The sequence below is a fragment of the Pteropus vampyrus genome, unplaced genomic scaffold (genome assembly GCF_000151845.1).
Source record: "Pteropus vampyrus isolate Shadow unplaced genomic scaffold, Pvam_2.0 Scaffold16, whole genome shotgun sequence".
Taxonomy (NCBI): Eukaryota; Metazoa; Chordata; class Mammalia; order Chiroptera; family Pteropodidae; genus Pteropus; species Pteropus vampyrus.
In genome coordinates, this window is record NW_011888797.1 from 7,731,234 (window position 1) to 7,751,811 (window position 20,578).

Here is a 20,578-nt window from a genome sequence, read left to right on the forward strand (position 1 = left end):
GGACCGTGCATGGTGTAGTCAGCAGAAATCAGGCTAGAGGACAGAAAACTGGAGACAGTATCCTTTAGAACACACACCAGGTTGTATTTTTTTTAAAGCTCTTATTTCTTAAGCCACAGAGCCTTCGATTCGAACAGATAAAAAGTATGTGAAATAATGAGCAGCAGGTCCACCTGCTTTCAAGGGGGCACGAGAGAGTCAGAACAGAACACGGTCTTGTCCCTACTCATTCCCCCTTCCTCCAAGACCTCTTGGGGGCCCCAGGAGCAGATTTCAGCACTTGGCTGAAATCTTTAGCTTCCCAACTGTCTGTCCATGGATTGATTCTGTAACAGGCCACACAATCAAGGCCATTTCAATCCTACGCTGCTTTGGCTACCAACGGGAGTGGCACAGTTTCAAGACCCTGCTACCTTTCAGGCACTGCCGGGCTTTCCCGTGAGTTCCCTTGTCAGGCATCGGGTCCCTTCCTCGGCAGCTGGCACTCACCGTCCCACCCAGCTGAAACCTGATCGAGCCGGGACTCAGAACTCAAATCAGACAGTTCTTTAGTGGCGGGCCAGGATACAAACGCGAGGTTTTTTTTTTTTTTTTTTCCTACCACTTTGTGTTTTCTTAAACAGTGGAGGGTACGGGCTTGCAAAAGACACGAGGCAGGATTGCCAAAAGGAAGGAGAACAACGGAGGAGGAGGCAGAAGCATCCTCCTGCGCCAGCTGCTGCTCCTCCCCACCCGTTGCGTCTCCCCACAGTGTTGGCGCTAAGACCCTGGGAGACAGAGTGGCTTGCTTTCACCTTAATTAGTGCAGCAATTTGCTAAATTTTGTTTTTCCCTTTTTAAGAGTGTTAATCAATTTTAGCTCAGAATAGATTGGAATGGCACACAAATTACCACGACGATCCCCAAATGCGAAATTCTGAACGTCTCCATCAACCTCGGAGCCTGAAATATGGGGAAATCAGAAACTCTGGCCAGCATCTCTGTGATCTATTTAAAATGTTATGGCTCTGAAATGAAAAGATAATAGCTTTACGAGGTTTGGAACAAGCAATTTGCTAGCATCGGCCTCATGCCTAGGTGTTCGGTCCTTCCCAAGGTGATTGGAGATGGAGCATCACATATTTTAGTAAAAGTTACATGTTCTTCTAATAACAGCAATTTGTTAAATCCACAAGCATTACAGGGTACCAATTATGCACCAGACACACAGAAAAGGGTAACACGTGCCCCCTGCCCCTCTCCTCATTAAGACGGTTCTCAAATAAAGCAGTAGACAGATGAGTGAATAGAAAACGTCTTCCTCTTTCCTGGAAAAACCAGGAAAGGTTGTTAGATGAGGTGGCGGTGCAGCTGAGTTCTGAAGGGCGAGGAGGAGTTGTGACAAGGCAGGCGACAGGGCATTTCAGACGGAAGGAGAAGCACGAGCAAATGCTCAGGCGCAGGGGAGAGGGCAGAGCGCACTGGACGGGGTTTCTCAGAGATAAGTAACAGTGAGTGTGCAGGAATGACGAGAGAGTCGAGAGCCATAACGTGCAGGACCTCTCGATCGGACTGTGACTCTCGACATTGATACGAGCAAAGTAGCACAACAGAAAGATTTTAAGCAAGGGAGTGACATGACCAATTGGATCTCTTTTGGTTAAAATCCTCTGGCCCAACAAAATCATTATTTATTCAGCAGAGCCTTTTAAAACACATTCACATATATTATCTCATCTGAGCCTCTTAAGTACCTCACGAGTTTGGCATTATGATCACCTTTCTACTGGTGAGAACACAGACCCAGCAAAGGTATAAGTTATTTACTGTGTCTTATGACCAGTAAATGGCAATACATGAATTCTTTCTAAGTCCATTGGACTCATGGGGTATTTACCTCACGGGGGTAACAAAAGTCTCTAGATCACAGTATCACAGATCTCTTTCGGGCAAGTACCAGGCCAATGGCCTCCAGACGCAGCATAAAGCCTTGGTAGCCAGAACTGCACAGACTGTCGTAAATTCCATGCGAAAGAACTGGTCACTTGAACGCTTTCGATAACAAAGTCAGATTCGGATGGCGGACCGCCTCGATTATACTCTGGGCATTGCCAGCTGGGAGCTGATTTTTCTGCCCTGTCTGAGGTCTACTAAACCGCGAACGAGAAAAGCTTCCAGCCTGAGGGACCCAGGCGGGCACCGGCCCCCCGGCCCCTTCCCACCGCCCGCACTGTACCTTGAGCTCATCCGCGTTGTAGAAGTCGACGCGCACGGCAGGCACCATCCAGGTCTGGAAGAGAGTTGCCAGGATCTGCTCCGCGATGGAGTCGGCGATCAGGTGGAAGTGCAGAGGGTTCCGCCTGCGGGAAGTGAGAGGAAGCAGCGTCAGGAGGGAGAACGAAGGCTTCGGAGTCCCGGCCACAATAACACACTGTTACCGATGGGTGACGTGTGGGCAGCTTCTAACAGCCGTGATGAAAGTAGATCGGACCTGTTACCAAAGCGGTGCTCACTGGGGAGGCTGGTGGCGCCAAAAAGGAGCAACGACACCTCGCCTCACCTCGGCATCGCATAGAGGAGACAAACAAGGACCAGAGAGGGCAAGATCGCCGGTGACACTCACGTCAAGCCAACCACCATAGCTGTTAGTAAAACATCTACGTTTTCAAAACTCTTGAGTAGAGCACATCTAACGATTTGACCAACCCTTTATTTCTACCACCTAGAAACATCGGCGGTCGTGCAGAAGCACATCGATAGAAGCTCGAGTCTTTGGACTGGCTGTCTGGAGCTCGCGGGACACTCCGCCCACAGCACTAAGTCCTTTTTTCTGCTTGTTCCCTCAAAAACCAGCCATCCAAGATGGAGTCCCTCTGGGGCTCCCGCCACTGAGGATCAGTTGACCCTCACTTTTAATATTTCTACGGCTTTTATTCATTCCACCTCAGTCAACTAGCTCTTACTGAGGCAGCGCCCAGTGGACAAACCAGCATCACACGGGGGCAAAGCTTCTAGATTCAAATGGAAATGGGTTCAAATCCCTGAGCTGTCATTTATTAGTGGAGACCTTGAGTGTATCACATATACCACTGCACTGCTGCCACTTCCTTCTGTAAAATGTTGAGGGGAAAAAAAAAAAAAAAAAAAAACTTCATCAGGCTACTGTGTCGATTAAATACAATAAGTGTCATATATAATGCATATCAATAACAGACAAAGTTAGGCTATTAATAAAGAGCAGATATGCCTTCTTGAGAGGCCACCAGGCACAAAGCGATAGTTCAGTTCAGAAGAACTACTGTCATAAATACTACTGTGCTAGTGAAAATAACGACATAAATTATAATACTACGAATGCACGCCTTTTGGACATCTAAAGATGAGAACGACCTGGTGCCTCTGACTTCAAGGAGCTTATCTTATTTAGAGAGGCAGGAGGTCCGCAATTAAATACTATAAACATGAGACAGAACGTGATAATGTGATGACGACTACAAAGAACACAAAGTTCTATGGGAGTCAAGAAAAAGAAGGGCTAATTCTGCTTGGGTCAGAGGGAAGCGGTGCCCTAAAGGATAAATGACATTACAGGAAGTGAAGCAATCGAGGACACGGTGAGGAGGACCACAGGAAACTATGCCGGAGCGCAGGCCGCGCTGGAGTGTGTGGGGAGAGGAAGTGGTCAGCAGGGACTCTACGGTTAGAGCAGAGAAGGAGAGAGAGGAGAGTCCACAGGAAGCAGTGCAGTGAATGCCCAGTTAAACAGTCTGGACTTCATCATCTTTGTGGGATGTGGGAGCAACACAACCTGCCTCTGAGCTCACAGCCTCCTGTGCGGTCTCTCCGTGTTCTACGTCCCAGACAGACAGACCGCCGCGCGTTTTCCCACGCCCCCATGCTCTCTCTCTACCTGGGCCTTTGCATGTTCGGTTTGCTCTGTAAACACTCTCTTGCATTTGCTCATTCGATAAATACGTACTGAGTACATACAATCTGCTAGGAGCTGGATAATGGGAACGTGGTGACTAAAGACATATCATCCCTGCTCTCGCAGAGGTCACAGTCTTACCTCAGCTCCCTCCTCGCTCACCCTTCACTTTCCCCATTCAGCGTTCGATGACCTCTTTCCCAGTCTTTGGTTCTGAGGTCTGCCATCGTTTGCTCCTAGAATCCTTCCCTGACTACCCGTGACTAGGTCAGGGCCCTTCCTAAGGCAGCAATCACCTGTTTGTCTACATCCCCACTTGACTGTGAGCCCAGGGAGGTCAAGGATCATGCTGGTTATGTTCAAGTGGACGGCCCTATGATCTAGCCCGGTGTCTGGAATGTAGCAGGAGTTTAACAAATGAACTGAATGGAGGGAATGGGTGATGTTTAGCAGACAGATAAGAGGAATATAGGTGGACAAATCATGTAAGAGATTAAGACTAGGCGGATGTGAAATTAGGAGCTGCTTAAAACAGTCCAAGGAACAGCAACAAGGAACTTAATCTGGAGGGATTTCAGGAGATGAGATCTTAGATATAAGGGGAAAATGGACAGGAAGAAGCTGAAGGTGACATTGAGAGTCCTGGGCTGGTGGTGGTGTCTCCAGAACAGGGGATTCGAGAAAAAAGACAGGTGGGAGGAAGATGATTTGAGGATTGGGTGTGTACCAAGTTTAAAGCAACAGTGGCAAAGCCAGGTGGAGCTGGGTGAATGAGCCTAGATCTGAAGAAATTTATTAGGCCAACTTGCCATACACATAACAGGTGCACAAGGGTAATAAACGGAAAAAAAAATGAATCGAAGAAGCAATTAGCACTGCAGCATTTCTCCACGGGACCATTGCCTGAACACTGCAAATTCCTCCACTAAACCATCTCTACCCAGGGCGCGAGAGCATGCCTTTCCTGGAGCTTCCCTGGAAGCCTTAGAAGAAGCTGCCAATCAGACTGAGTGATGATTGGTGGCCTGCGGGGGTGACGGTGTGTTTGTTGATTGGCCAGCGACTTATCTGAAGGCTTAGTCAGAGGCAGCTAGTCCAAGTCACTGGCAAGACAGGTGGTCCATTCAGCCCTCCCCCTCCCTTCTCCCACATGAGCCACGACAGAGTCTTATGAATCAAGGACGAATAAAGGTAAGCCTGTGTAATTGCCAACTTGCATTTTTATCATAACTAGACAGATAGCATGATTTTAGACATGGAGTAATAATCCCAAACAGATCAAGCTACTTATATCTGCTTCCTGCAATCATAAGATTTCAATGTGTGTTAACTACTAGTATGGTCTAAATGTTTGTGACTCCCCACACCATTTGGAGTTGACTGCTAACCCCTAAGGTGATGGCATCATGAGGTGGGGTTTGGGGAGGTAATCAGGTCATGAGCTCAGAGTCCTCCTGAAATGTATTCGTGCCCTTGTCAAAGAGGCTCCAGAGATCCGTCACTCCTCCACCATGTGAGGGCACAGACAGAAGTCGGCAGTCTACCAGGAAGCAGCCCCCAACCCCCATCCCAAGAACCAGACCATGCTGGTGCCATGATCTTTGGCTTCCCAGACTCCAGAACTGTGAGAAATAAATTTCCGTGGCTTACAAGTCACCCAGTCTGTGGTATTTTCGTTACGGCAGCCCCAATGGATTATGACAATGGATTAAGACTATTATCATCATTAATTTATGAAACTGTTCTTCTACCTACCCTTCTGCATCACATTTCAAATAAAGTATTTGAGTTAGTTCCTCCATCTATAGATCAAAAAAAAAAAAAAATGAGTTGAATGATTAAACATCCAACGAAGAGCTATCCAGGCAGCAAACACATATAAGGCACAACAGGGCTTTAGGCAAGGAATGGGCTCAGAGTCCACTCTCAGGCCACTAGGATTCTGGCAGAGATGGAGAAAGACAATGCAACTACACAAGCGTTAGAACACGGGTGTGCCATAACGCTGGGCTGCTGCACACAACTGCAAAGTTTAGGAATGGCACATGTCCCACGGAGCCATGGGAATACACTGATATAGACAATAGGGAAGGGTACCCCTAGAGTTGGACTACCGTACAGAATGTCTCTGTAAGGAGCACAAGAGCTACAGGGGTGTGAGGCTGGATTCTAGGAAGTTTCCTTGGACTATGTAACAATTAAACTGGACCTCTGGATGGGAAAAGAGGGAGGATGGAGAAAGCCATTCTGTAGGATACAATAGCATAAGGGAAAAAAGAAAAAAAAAAAAGAAAGAAAACCAGAGACAGGGAAGTACACAGCATGTCTGTGAAGGGACAGTCTCATCTGAATGGGTCATACGAAGACACTTAGTGGACACCTACTGCGTGCACGGAATAGGGAGGAGAAAAAGGAAAAGAGAGACAGTCTTGATGGCTCGGCCAGAGTGTGTGGCTTCCTAAGAACTGTGAATTTCATTCTCTAAGAGAAAGAGCCAGACAAGGTTTGCGGGACCAAACCTTGTAATTAGGGAGGTGAATCTGGTAACAGAGCAGAAGACACACCAGTGTGGAGGAAGAGGACTCTGCAAGCATTCCTATGAGGCTCTCCCCTCCCATGATCTTCTATTTAAAGTATCTCTCCAGATGGGAGAGTAAATCCAGAAAGACACTTAGCTCATCCTTAGGGCAAAACTAGGTGTTTGCACTGCCAGAGGCGTCAGTGTGCCTCATTAGCTCCCCTTATTAGAAGATTATGTAAATGCTTCATCAGGGGACACATGGGGACTCCAGGCCAGGTGACCACCGAGGCCTTGGAAGTTTGCTGACACTGACTCAGCAACCAACTGCAGGCTGACCCACAGAGGCTGGGGTCTCGTTCTCGTGGGCTGGGATGCCTGGAGGGGCTCTGCTAAGGCTCTGCCTTGGGTACCATCACGAGAACGTGGGTCTGTCTCCTGCACCTTGCAGTGACCATGGGGAAAGCACCGAAAACAATGCCCAGACCACTTTCCTTGGCGTCTCCATGGAAACCAGAACGTTTCCCTTGAGTTTTAATGTGTAAGTCCAACTGTCAATCAAATGGTCCTACCTTCAGATCCCACAGGCCCCTTAGAGACAAGACATCCCTAAATAGAAGCCCCCTAACACACCAGGTTACTAATTATTTGTGGAGTGTTTGTTTAGTATCTGTCTCTCCTTAAGAATGTGAGCTCCGTGGGCACAGAGACTTGGGTCTGTCACTCAATGGTGTGCCCTGGCTGCCAGAACAACGCCTGACATATTACGTAGAAGCTCATTTTGTCTTCTTTTGTTTCCTCACATATATCCATACTCATGAATTCCTTGCCTGGGTCGGAGGTGTACCATTCACCCCATCTCACAAGCCCAAAACAAGAGCATCCCTGACCATGTCCCACACACCCAGTCACTTCCAAGTCCACAGCGGCAGCTTAGCCTAGTGGTCAGAAGCCAGGTCTCTGAAGCCAAACCATCTGGTTTCTTCTTATCGTGGTTCTATCACGAACGAACGATGTGATCTTGAGCAAGCTTCTTAATCTCTATCTCAGTTTCCGAATCTATAAAACGGGATTCATAAAAATAGCTCCTAACTCGTAGTGATTGTTGGATTGAATTAAAGTATATGAAGCACTCAGAATGGTGACTTGCAGGCAGTAAGGACTTAATAAATGTTAGTTATCACCCTATTTGATCTTCAGTGATATCTCATGAATATATTCACCTTTTCTTTCCCTGTCTCTGAGCCTGATCCCCTCGAGTCTCCCATCCTATAAGTCCTGTGCTCTCTATAAAATAATCCTACAATCCTCTGCTCGGCTCACAATGTATAAAGTCCAGCGTCCCACATGGAACTAACAAGACCCTAGATGATTTCACCCTGTCTACCTCTCCAGGCTCATATCTTCCCACTCCCTCCTTGAACCCTGCACTCCAACCATTCTCCTCCCCAGGCCGGCAAATGACCAGCTACTGCTCTTCCTTAAGAAATAAAGTCAAGTGCCACGTCCTCGGGGAGGCCCTCCATGGCCACTCCATCCCCAGTGCCCCTCTTCCTCTCCCATCACTCCACTTGGCTTCTTCCCAAGAGTCATTAGTATTAGAAATCTCCATACTCACCTGCAGGTCTATCTCCTGCTCTCCACTAAAATGCGAAATGTCTGGGGTAGTTTCTCTGGTTTCACAGATCATCTATTCTCTTGTTTCCTCTACAACCCCAGTGCTTAGAAAGTGCCCACATCACTTCTAGAGAGCAGCCAAGTTCTCCTGTGGGTTTGTGTTCATGCTCTGGTCTCTTCCTGGACAACCTACACATTGCTGCCTTGCTAACTGCTTCTAGCATGCTGTTCTCTATTTACACCCTAGGGCTCTGAAGAAGTCAATCCACTGGGTCAGGTGCCTCCTTAGCATCTCTCACCGAATTCGAGCCTCAAAACTTAGATTTCTGCAATGATCTAATGACTATTCACGTCTCTGTTCCCTGCTAGGTAGTCTTGACACCAGGAGCTGCATTTTGCTAACAAACTCTTATCCCTGGATTTTAATAGTTCCTTGTAGATATAAACATCCAATAATTGTTCATTGAAAGAAAAAATAAGTGGACAAATGAATAATTACCAAGAGATCCAAATGCCCTCACAGTCTGACACAAATATCTAGAAGTTAGGTGTAGGGGCACTTAGAAGAAAATGTAGGAGTAGAACTTTTAACATTGGATTAAGCGATGGTTTCCTAGATATGGCATCTAAAGCACAAACAACAACAATACAAATAAACTGATCTTCAACATAATTAAAAGCTTTTACACCTCAAAGAACACCATCAAGTAACTGAGAAAGATAATCCTAGAATGGGAGAAAATATCTGCAAAGTATGTATCTAATAAGGGACTTGTGACCATTTTAAACTCAAACAATACAAAGCCAAGTAAGTAGATCAGAAATTAAGCAACAATTTGAATAGTCATTTCTCCAAGAAGATATACAAATGGCCAGTAAGCATGACAAAAGCTGCTCAACATCAGCGGTCACTAGGAAATGCCAATCAAAACCATGAGACATGACTTCACGCCCACGAAAATGACTAAAGTAAGAAAAGACAGGAACAAGTGTTGGTGAGGATGTAGAGATACTGGAATCCTCGTGTTGTGTGTGAAATTGTAAAATAACTGTAGATAGTTTGGAAAATAGTTTGGCAGTTCCCCCCCAAAAATTAAGCATACAGTTACTATTGTTGAATTATTCATCACTTCCACTCCTAGTTGTATACAAAAAATGTGTAAAGACATGTCCACACAAAACATTATGCACAAACCGGTAGAGTGGTATTATTCAAGACTCAAACAACCCAAACGGCCTCCAATTGATCAATGGATAAACAAAATGCAGCACACCCACGGAATGCAATATGATTGGGCAACGAAAAGAAGTACCAATACATGCATCAAAGAAGAAATTCAAGGGGGAGGGGGAGGGGGAGGGGAGAGGTAGATGAGATAAAAGGGTCAAATATGTGGTGACAGAAAGAAATCTAACTATGGGTGGTGAACATATCATGTAATATACATATGCCTTACTGTTGAACTATACACCTGAAACTTACTGGATCTCGTTAACCAATGTTACCATAATAAATAAACAAACAAATAAATAAATAAAATTTGAAAAAGAAATCAAGTAGAGATACATACATCGAGTATGCATGAACCCTGAGAATATTACACTAGGTGAAAGCCAGCTATAAAAAAACTCTCTGTTATATAATTCCATTTCTAGGACATGTCTAGAATAAGCGGATCCATAGAGACGGAAGGTAGATAAGTGGCTGCCAGGGTTTGGAGGAAGGGGCAAACGGGGAGTGACTGCTGACAGGTATGGGGCCTTCTTTCTGGGGTGATGAAATAGCCTAATATTAGATAGTAGTGATGGATCCACAATTCTGTGAATATTCTAAACGCCAAACAACCGTACACTTTTAAAGAGGGAATTTTATGGAATGTGAATGGCATCCCAAAACTTACTCGTTTGCCTGTGACAGGGCGTGACCATACGAACTCTGAGTTTGGAGGAGGGGATGTGGCATGGTCTGCTCAGCTGGTTCTGGGCTTCCTGCTTAGGGATCTGTGTCGCTCAGTAGATGGTTTGCCCATGTGACGAAGGCCTGCAATTGTCCAGCTCGGCCTCTGACCAGAAAGTAAATCCAATCCATTGGGATGAAAAAGGAGAGCCCACTTGTGCCCACATTTGAACCCCAAAATCCAGGACTAATAGCAACAAAGGTGATATTTCATTCGGCCCGTATGATGTCTGAGTCTTATTTTGTATTTGGTTCCTAACTCAAAAAGGTAAGAAATAGTTTTAATGATAAGGCCCTGCAAATTCCAAAATCAGCCAAAGGCTATGAGTCTCCATCCTGCTCTCTTTTGTTCAGAGAGATTTTTAGCAAAAGTGTGATGAATGTTAAGAACATTATTTACACCAAAGTGGGTTTCACTGTCTAAAGATAATAAGAACTCATTCACGAGAATCAAAAAAGGGATTTTCTCAATGTAGGATTCGATGTTAATTCTATATCTGTACAACATCTAAAATAGTCTTTTGTACCCGTCACCAGTTACACATGCATTTTAAGAGCAGTGCTATAAGACAGGGGTCCCTAACACTCTGGGCTATGGACCAGTACTGGTCCGTGGCCAGTGAGGAACCGGCCGCACAGCAGAAATGAAGGGCAGGCAGGTGAGGGAAGATCTGTATCTGCAGCCGCTCCCCAGCGCTAGCATCACTGCCTCAGCTCCACCTCAGATCATCAAGCATTAGCTTCTCATAGGAGCACTGGTCCCTGGTACCAAAAAGGTTGGGGATAGCAGCAAGACCAAGAGAAAAGATTTCTGCCTATACTGGCCAGCTTGGGCCTACATCTTAATATAAAATGGATCCCACATAGCTGGCCTGGGTTTGAACACAGAGACACTGCCCCAGGCATCAGGCCTGTTCTACAGATAGACAAGACCAGGCTTTTACAACAGAAAAGGAAGCAAGCGCATGCCTCATCTTCGGCAGAGCCTGCAGACTTAGCTTGTAATGAGCAAGGCTCCTGCTGCCTCTGCTTTAACTGCTCCCCTGTTCCAGGTTGGGATGCAATAAATATGGTAATACAAAGAGGCAAAGATGATTAAACCTCAGCTTGCTCCCTTCTTTTCCTTTCTTATTTTGTCGGGAATGTGCCACAGCCCCTCCAAGGCAATCTGGGGTCTGTTTGTATTAAAACATACAGGGACATCCGAGTTGAAATAATCTTTAATTATTAAGTTTAGAATGGAACTGCAATTTCAGAAAGAGTCTGTGACAGCAACTTGAATGCTCAGTGAATCTGTTACACTTAGAGATTTAATAGAACTCATTACGGAAAAACACAGCAGCCAGAATGAAGGTTTTTCAGTGTGAGTTCTCGGTTTGAGGGAGGACGAGTGGCCTTGATGATGTGGGAAGATTCAAGGACAAGTCGATATCATGTCAGAAAAGTTCTTGTGGGAAGAGCAGAGCAACTTTCCAGAAAAATCAAAAAGCCATCTGGTGTAGTAAAAAGTAGCATGGATTCTCAGGTTTGCAGAGTCAAGGCTAGAATCCCAGGAGTGACACTTACTCACCTGTGACCCTGAACAAGCTATTGAACTTCTCCAAGCCTCAGTTTCCCCATCCATTTGCTGGGATAATGGCATCTACTGTCCCAGGTTGGGATGAAGGTAAAATATAATAGCTCACGTGATGCTTAGCATCTGACCTACAGGAATTAGCTCTCTTTGGTTTCTTATATACGTCCATGACCAAATAGCATAGCTCTCTCACCTGTTCAAAGATATTAACTGCCCATATATATACATATATATATTTTTTCAGTTTTGGTGAGGTATAATTGGTGAATAAAAATCATATATATTTAATATGAACATTAAGTAGTTCACAAACCTTTCAGGTGATGTTTTTATGTATGTATACATTTTGAAAGAGTCACCATAATCAAGCTAATCAACATGTTCATCCCCTCATGTGGCTACCATTTTCTTTATTTCTTTTCTTTCTTCCATGCTATTTTCTTAAGTCTTTTACTACAACACTAATGGCCAGGCCTTTAAAATCTCCATTTATTTCATACTCAGCCCTCCAAAAACATATACCTGGGAGGGTGAAGATTATGGAGATTCACGATAATGATAACAATGTCTACATGGTCCCCCCAAATGATTAAATAAAAGTAAAAGAATAATGATACTGAACATGGTAACTTTTATTTTTCTGGTTCAGAGCTCAGACGCTGAAGCTGGACTGATTGGGTTCAAACCCCGCCCTGCTCATCCTCTCTACGTGACCTTCACCCTTGACATAACATCTCGATCCTCAGTTCCATCATCTGTAAAATGGGGATAACAAACAGTACCCACCTCAAGAAGGCATATGAGCATGAAATGCATTTGTATCTAAAAACCACTTAGAACAGAGCCTGATGCAGAGAACTCCATTCTTGTTTCTTAAATAAAATGCAGACTCGTTTCACACAGATCATCTCTTTTGATATTCAAAAGAAGGTTCTATGACAGGCTGGGGACCAAGCCAAAGCTCCAGAAAGTACAGTCACTTGGCTTGGGTCACCCACTTTATAGATGGCAAGACCAAAATCATAACCTAGTTCTGTTTCTTTTTTTTAATTCAAATCCTAGATTCTTCCCTTCACAATCTGGAAACTGCTTCTATAATAAGCCTGAATAAGCAATAAGACAATTACAGGCAGATACTGGTCAGAAGAAATATGTTGTTTTATCCTCCATGGTCTTCGGGGTACAAGTGAAGTTAACTCCCCCTCCCCACCAAAAAAGAGCCTGCTGCTTGATATGCAAAGTGAGGGAAATCACCCAGCTTCTTCCTGCCAACAGGGCTGTCGAGTGAGAGAGTAAGTAGATCATCCTGGCAAGCAAACATTAAATTTTTACAAGCTGGCCCACCTTACTGCCCAGGAGGTAAACACTTAAGCTACTAAATAAATATTTTCTTTCTCTGCTCATTGATAGCTCAGTTTCCTTGAAAAGCAGCTATGTTTCCCAGTTTATTTGCAACTGGGATTGAAGTCACAGGCATTCCTTCAATTTTTCTTTAAACGTCTTTCCATCTAGGTGACAAAGACACATATTGTGCTATTTTCTATTAGATAAATATTCGTTCGCATATATTTTGGATTTATTTTCTCATCGGCCTTTTTCTTCACCGTGGAGCTTGCATAATGAGATGACCAAAAATATATGTACGAGGAAAACAAAAACAATACCACCCCGACCACAACATGCAAAAATTCCATTTTGAATGTATTTTCTGTTAGTCTTTCACTCCTGTATTTAGACCATGTATGTGTGTATCTGTATGCACGTGTATGTGTTTATATAGTGGAATGATATTATGCATATGTTTTTGAATTCTGTTGTCACTCACTTTTAAAAATAAACCAAGAACACGGTTTACTATAAGAGGATGTTCATTAATTTAATCTTATTGTTTTGAAGTGTTATTCGAATTTTGACGATATTAAGTAATATTTCGTAAAAGCCTTTCTGTAGTTAGGATTATCCTTTTCAGACAGAGCCCCTAACATAATCACATTGGGTCACAGTCTCAGGCATAACATTATGGCATTTCTTTCCAAAAGGTCAATAGCAATTTTCAGAGTGCCCATATCACTCTTGAACTGTCTTTCAAGATATAGTGTGCCTACTGTCACCCAGCACACCGCAAAAGTAAAATTGGTTTCATGTAACGAAGCAAGCCTTAAATAAAAATTTGCTGAAAATCTTGTCTGGAAAATAAATCTAATTCCTGTAATTCCTAGCGAAAGCCAAAAGAAGCATCCTGTACCACTATTAATATATTATTATTAACATTAGGAAGGTACTTCATTTATTGAAATATTTTATAACCACGTGTTTGTTAATCTCCCTAACTGCTTTGGAAGCAATGAAGCTATTTATAGCTGGACTTTCTGAGCTGAAAATCTTTCAAAAGTCCTATTGTCTTGCTATCTCAACTCATTATCACCATCATATCAGTTCACAGAATCCCTCTCATTTGTAGAGTTTCACAGATGGGAGGGACATAAGTGGTTATTTGGTCTCAAAAGATCAAGGAGTCACTGACGTGGGGTGCAGAATTTTCAGGACACATACTAAGCATCTGCTTTCTTTTCAAACCCCCATGCCTCCATGAGAGTGTGGCATGTCATTGGCAGCTGATAATAAAGCTACTGCTATTTTTAAATTTAACATCTTTGTGCGGCACAGTTACTGTAGGAGTAAAAGTTTATACTCAACAGGATTTTTACAATTTCAACAACTACTGGAATTTTTTGTTTTGTAGCTAAAGCAACAGCAATAATATTTACACCCAACATCACCACCAGAAGTCTTTATGACCTTAAAATTTGCCATAATTGAGAAATAGCATAATTGACTATCTATAATCATGCAAATGCTGTTCTCTAATACGTGGGCTTTTGTTGCAGTTGGGGAGGAACCTGAGTTCTTTAGGAGAGATGAAGAATAAATACATAAAAGACTGAGACCCGCTCGTCTAATTCAATGCTTAGCTGACGAAATGCCTGGGTTTCAAGTGGCAGATGAAGGCTGCAGATCCACGAGGAATATCAGAAATGGCCCAGGAGCCACGGTGTTGTGGAGAGGGCACCTCCCTCAAGTCGGAAGACATGGGGCGGAGCCCACATGGTGGGTCTTTATTTAGCACCCTCATTTCTTCCTGAGATGTGAAACGGAAATCACAAGCCAACTGGAGGAGCTGAGGTCCACGAGGAGGAACCGAGAGCCCCGTCCCCGAGAGTCTTATGAATAGTGGTTGCTCGCTTCTCCCAATCCCTTTCCCCACTCCCAAAAAAAGGAGTGACTCTGAGGTTTTGCAAACCCGCTAGCTAACGGCAGGCACATGAGGGGTCCAGCAAAAGAACCCACGTGAGTTCAGTACAAACAGCCAAGTTGATAAATGTTGTTTTCAATCACGTAAGTTTCAAGGGGGTGAATTAATTGGTGTGCAGAAAAAAGCTAACTGATATAAAGACTAACTAAAGTCCAAATAATTAAAATGACCCACCGAAAAATCACTCAGTGATAGCAATATAATGACCATGAATGTGAAACTGAACTAGGTCTGAGCTAGCTATATTAGTTAACTGGTTGAATAATTATATCTTTAGATTATTTTTAATGAAGCCTCCTGGATTCATTTGTTAAATAAGTAAACATTTATTGAGTATATGATACATGTTAAATATTAAGATACTGGGGACTACAGAAAAATAACGCATGGTTTCTGCCCTCAGAAGTTCCACATTCTACTACAGAAAACATAACATGAATAGATAAATGAAATACAATGAAAGAAATATAATGATAGAAAGATGCACAGGGTATTATGGGCTGGCAGAAGGGAAGCTCCAACCCAGACTGACAGGTACAAGTAGGCTTCCCATTAGAAATAATGCCTATGCAAAGTCTTAAAGGATGAAGGGAGTTTGCCGGATTGGGAAAGGGAAGGGAAAAAAAGAGGGAGAAGTGGGTTGGGCAGATAGAACAGCATGAAGACAAGGAACAGGCGGGACACACCCTGGAGAGGGTAGGGGGCTACACGCAGGTCGGAGCATGAAGTATCGGCAAGGGGAGGAGAGAGAAAACACTGCCGAAAAGGACATTCGATCCCAGACGGTAACGAGATTCAATTCTCTCCCCTCGACAAGGAGAAGACAATGAAAGATTTTAAGAAATCAGATTTGCCTGTCTGCAATATCATTCTGGCATTCGAGAGGATGGACTTAGGGAGGCGGGAAGGGCAGGTACAGCGGGGAGACTAGGATGTCAGTCACAGTGGGGATGAAGAGGAAAGGGTGGGACCAAAAAATATGTTCCAGAAAGAACCTTGAGGCATTGATGGCAGACGGGCTGGTCAGGGGACTGAACCAAAGATGAACCCATGTTTCTTCCAGAGTTGGCAGGTCCTGGGTGTCCACCATTTCTCCCACCTTTGTTGACACCATTGACAGTTGGACTCAAGTATGAAACTTTACACTGATCCCTGTTCCGTTGAACTCAGAGTTTCACATCACTGTTCCTCCTGCCGAGAAATTTCTGCATCTTGACGTGGTCATCTGATACATTTCCATACCACTGGCTATGGCTGTGGGTAAGTTTCATCCACCAAACTCTTGGTATAAGAAATTTTGAACACAGCCAAAGGATACTGCCTGGAACTGGAGGTTTAAGTCTGGATGTACCCTAACAATGCCAAAATATCTATCAAAACAGTGAGGGCACAGAGGGAAAGTCCCACGAAAAAGTAGAAGCAAACGCCCAGAATGTAATAGGGGAAAATGATAATTCAGAATAGGTAGTATCACCTTCGAGCAGAAGAGCAATCTATTCTTTGTACGACTGGTTCCATGGGGATCTACTACAGGCTGGAAAAGTTCAGTTTCCTATAAAGCGGGACTTTCTAATGGTCAAAAACAACAGAGGCGGGACAGGCTACACTGGAATACTGTAAGCACCCTGGAGAAGCTGGCTACGGCTGCCTAACAAAAGAACACAGACTGGATATAAAATAACACAGACTAAGCGGCTTAAACAACAGAAATCTATTTTTCACAATTCTGGAGGCTGGAAGTCTAAGATCAAGGTGTCAGCAGAGTTGGTTTCTTTTGAGGCCTCTTCTCTTGGCTTGTGGACGGCCGTCTTCTCCCTGTGTCTTCACACGGTCTTCCCTCTGTGACAGTCTATGTCCTAATCTCTTACATGGACACCAGTCATACTGGAACAGGGCCCACACAACTGACCTCATTTTAACTGAAGTACCTCTTTAAAGACCCTATCTAAAAATTCAATCACATTCTGAGGTACAGAGAGTTAGGATTCCAACAAGTGAAGTTTACGAGGGACATAATTCGGTCCAGCACCTAACCCGTCAACAGGGATGTGTAGACAGAGAGGTCTCGTGCACGTCAGGCAAGGGAAGCCGAGGAAGAAACTGAAGCATCAAATTTGGGGTGTCTTTGAAGGTCCCTTCAGATCTAAGAGCTGCAATTCTAAACATTGCAAGACAGCACCTAATCACTGATACTAAACATTAACATAATAATCTCCCCAAGGTTTCAACAAAAACGACATTTCCGTGGCAGCTTAAATGATTGATGAGAATGGTGCTCTTGTTTAACCCTTCCCCATGGAAACACGCAAGCAGGCAGTCACATGCACAAGTCAGCAGAGTCACAATAGTCGGTGCTTACCTGTGAAACAGGACAGACTTGACCAAGGTGACAACATCCCGGCTGGCATTATATCCGGCACAGACAATAGCAACGTGGATTGTCTGGGAAAAAAAAACAAAAACAGGGTGAGCAGCTAGACAGATGGGACAGGGCCTTCTTGGTGCTTTCAACAACACAGAAAAGAAAAACCGCCCTTATTTCTTGTTGGGATCATTAGAAAACAAAGGGCATGAGTTACGGCCATGGAAAATAACTCGAGACAGTTTTATTTAGGCCTTTTTAATCGGTTTATGGAGCTATCATCATTTGGAAACCATTAAGGCTCTTTTCAATTACATTTGAAGACAAGAGAAATGGAGATTGGCCGAAATAGGCAAACAGCAAGTCCCCTGCCCCCGAGCTGGGAGACAATGACAGCTGTTAACAAGAGAGGAGGAAGAGATATGCCCTGGAAAGACCGGACTGGCAATCAGGCCTCTCAGATGGAGAAGGGATGCCTCTGAGAGATGCGAAGTGTTCTCACGAGATAATCTCAGCTTAGGGTCGACCTGATAGCATAGAGAAGGGACTAATAAACGCCAACGTAATGCAGCTGGGATATCATTCAAAGGATTGAAGCCTGGCACACTCGAAAGGAACCTGGTGGGTCATCTTCTCTCAGTGGTCAAGGGCATGGGCCCCAGACATGAATGGATGAATCCTGGCTCCGTCCTTCAACTCAGGGTGACTTTGGGAAAGTGGCAGTGTCAAGCGACTTGCTGTAACATAAAGGTCCTGACATATATCCTGCAGGATGTCAGGGAGTACGTGAGGGGACAATTCTAAGAGCAGAATAAGGTGCTCGCTGAATGGCATCCCAATCACAGCACAAATGCCCTTGAGAACTGAGTTTCCCAAACAGGGTGTACTGGCACTTTGGTGCGCTGCGAATGAGCTACAGGTGACAAAGGTACTCATCCTCTCTCGCTCTCAAGGCTACCAGGCAGGGCTGGCCACCCTCTGCTGCCGGCAACTTTTCCTATCTACCTCACAGAGGCACACGCACAGGCACCATAGTGTGGGCCACGCCTTGTCGAAGGTTAGAAAGTATCGCTCTGGGGCATCTCGTACAGGAAGTCATCCAGCCTCTTTCAAAACAGCTCTAGGAATAGAGAGTTCTCAGGGTTGTCCTTTTTACTAAAGCACAGCTTTCCTTGCATCAAAACCGGCCTCCTGACCCTGCCCCCAGCCTTGTTCTGTCCCAGGAGTACTACAGAACAAGCACGTTCCCTCCGATTCTGAACAGTTAAATTAAAAGGAGGTTCCTAATAGGTGCCTCATTATTTGCAGAATTACAGCCCTTCCGTCCCCAGCATGGCTCCCAGATTCCCTGTTACTCTAATCAGCCACTCCTGCTGCATTCGGACATCCCTGTCACTCCCACACAGGCTTTCAGGACAATGACCTCCGGTTCTCAGGCCTACTTCTCCACCCCACCTGTGACATCACCAAGGGACGTCTAACCATTCAAGGGATGAAGCATCCAGCAGCCTCGAAGGCACTTCCATGACTCGTTCCAGTCCAAGAGCCTTGACTCTTCCTTGACCATCCACTCTGAGGGCCCAAAGCTGAACTTTAGCTTTGCCTGGAGCCTCATGTTCTCAGAAATCCCAAAATCATGGTGGGCTCATCGTGCCTGCAGGATTCTCAGAGCCTCACACCCACTACACCTGCTCCTCATCCTTATGGAAGACCCCCAATTCGCTCTATCAGGCCTACCATTGCAGCTGCTCACCTGAATGATCACCTCGCTCTACTCTTGGCTCCCTTACATGTTCGCCCCCACACTCATCATGCAACCCCCTCCCCACCCCTGGATCACGGCCACAGGGTCCTTCTTATACTTGGGGATCAAGAAGGAAGATGAAAAGAGAGGAAAGACAGGAACAATAGGCATACTAAGAGCTAATATTTCTTGAGCAAATCGCTCCATTCTAAGTGCTTACCACTTTACACAGATTATCAGATCTCAAGGTTGACGGGACAGGTACAGTGTATTGTTTCAGTATTATAGATCAGGAAATGTAGGCTGAGAGAGGTGAATTTCAGATTCTGAACAGAGGTTCTGAAGCCTGACAGTACATCAGAGACACCCAAAAGATTTTTAAAATATCGCCTGTGCCCCAGCTCCACCTCAGACCAATGAACTCATAATCTCTGATACCCAAGATCTTAAAATACTCTGCTGGGGGCAGTTGTTCTCAACAGGGGGTAGTTCGCTACCACATGCCCTGAAATATTTTGACAATGTCTGGAGTCATTTCTGGGCTACTGGCATCTAGTGGGTAGAGGGCGGGGATGCTGCTCAACACCCTACAATGCACAGGGCAGACCCGGCAACAAACAATTATCCTGCCCAGGAGGTCCAGGTGCTGCTGTCAAAAATCCTCTTTTTAGGAAGAAGGAAAAGGGTTGGAAGAAGCTCGGAGCCCACAGGGAACCAATTCTACCTTTCCTCAGTCTATTTTATGCATGTCTTCATTTCTCCACCTGAAAAATGAAGACACCTTCCCTTGTCTCTGGATAATGTCTCCAAAAGACTCAGGATGAAAGACTGTAATGTGATGCAACTGTCACCGTTTAAATCATGAAGAACGGGAAATGAATGGGAAAAACGCCTGCACACGAGAGACATAACCAGGAAGAGGAAGAGAACGGGTAAAAGCATGCTGAATCAGAAATCACAAACATTTGGAATCACAAACATTTAGACACAAGGCCTCCGAAATATCAAACTTTGTCTTGGCTTCAGGGTTCAGGGACTTTTAAAAATGGGCTCATTAAATGTAGGCACAGGCACACGCATTCTCAAACATTTTACATAATTTTCCAATCTCTTTCGTTTCATCCAATACACCTGCCACCATGAATAAATTCATCATGTGGAGCCGTGGCAGCAGGGAGAGCGACCAGGAGAGCAGAAAATCGGTGTCACGAATATGCTCTTTGAAGAGTTGAGGGTGAACCGAAATTCTGTGGGTGCAGGAGTGAAGGACAGGAGTGGGGCAGGGGCTGAGGGTAGAAGCGGGGAGAGCAGGGGACAAGGATGAATGGTTTCTGAAGAGCAGAAGTGGTCTCACCATGGGAACTTTCCATTTTGAAGCTATAAAGTCCAGGTTTTTAAGTTTCTCAGTGTGGTGGCGTGAAGATGGCCACAGCTACTCCCAGCAAAGGAAGGATCTGAGTATCGGATTCCGTGACCACTGGCTCACTCATCAAGCCGTCCTCCCTGCACCTTGGAGATGTCACGCTTGCCTTTATTGACCACGAAGCCTGGATGAATGAGAGGATGTTCTCATTTGCTCCGCTA

At 44.8% G+C, this 20,578-nt stretch overlaps 1 protein-coding gene across 1 annotated transcript in view; it reads right to left on the reverse strand.

Annotated features, from left to right (window-relative positions):
* Positions 1 to 20,578, reverse strand: part of LARGE1 (LARGE xylosyl- and glucuronyltransferase 1) — a 387,690-nt gene that overhangs the window by 261,261 nt on the left and 105,851 nt on the right. Inside the window, exons 3-4 of the mRNA XM_023527353.1 lie at positions 17,248 to 17,330; positions 2,216 to 2,339 (exon numbers count right to left, since the gene is read on the reverse strand). Of these exons, the coding sequence (XP_023383121.1) occupies positions 2,216 to 2,339; positions 17,248 to 17,330 (207 nt within the window). The remainder of the gene's footprint in view (positions 1 to 2,215; positions 2,340 to 17,247; positions 17,331 to 20,578) is intronic.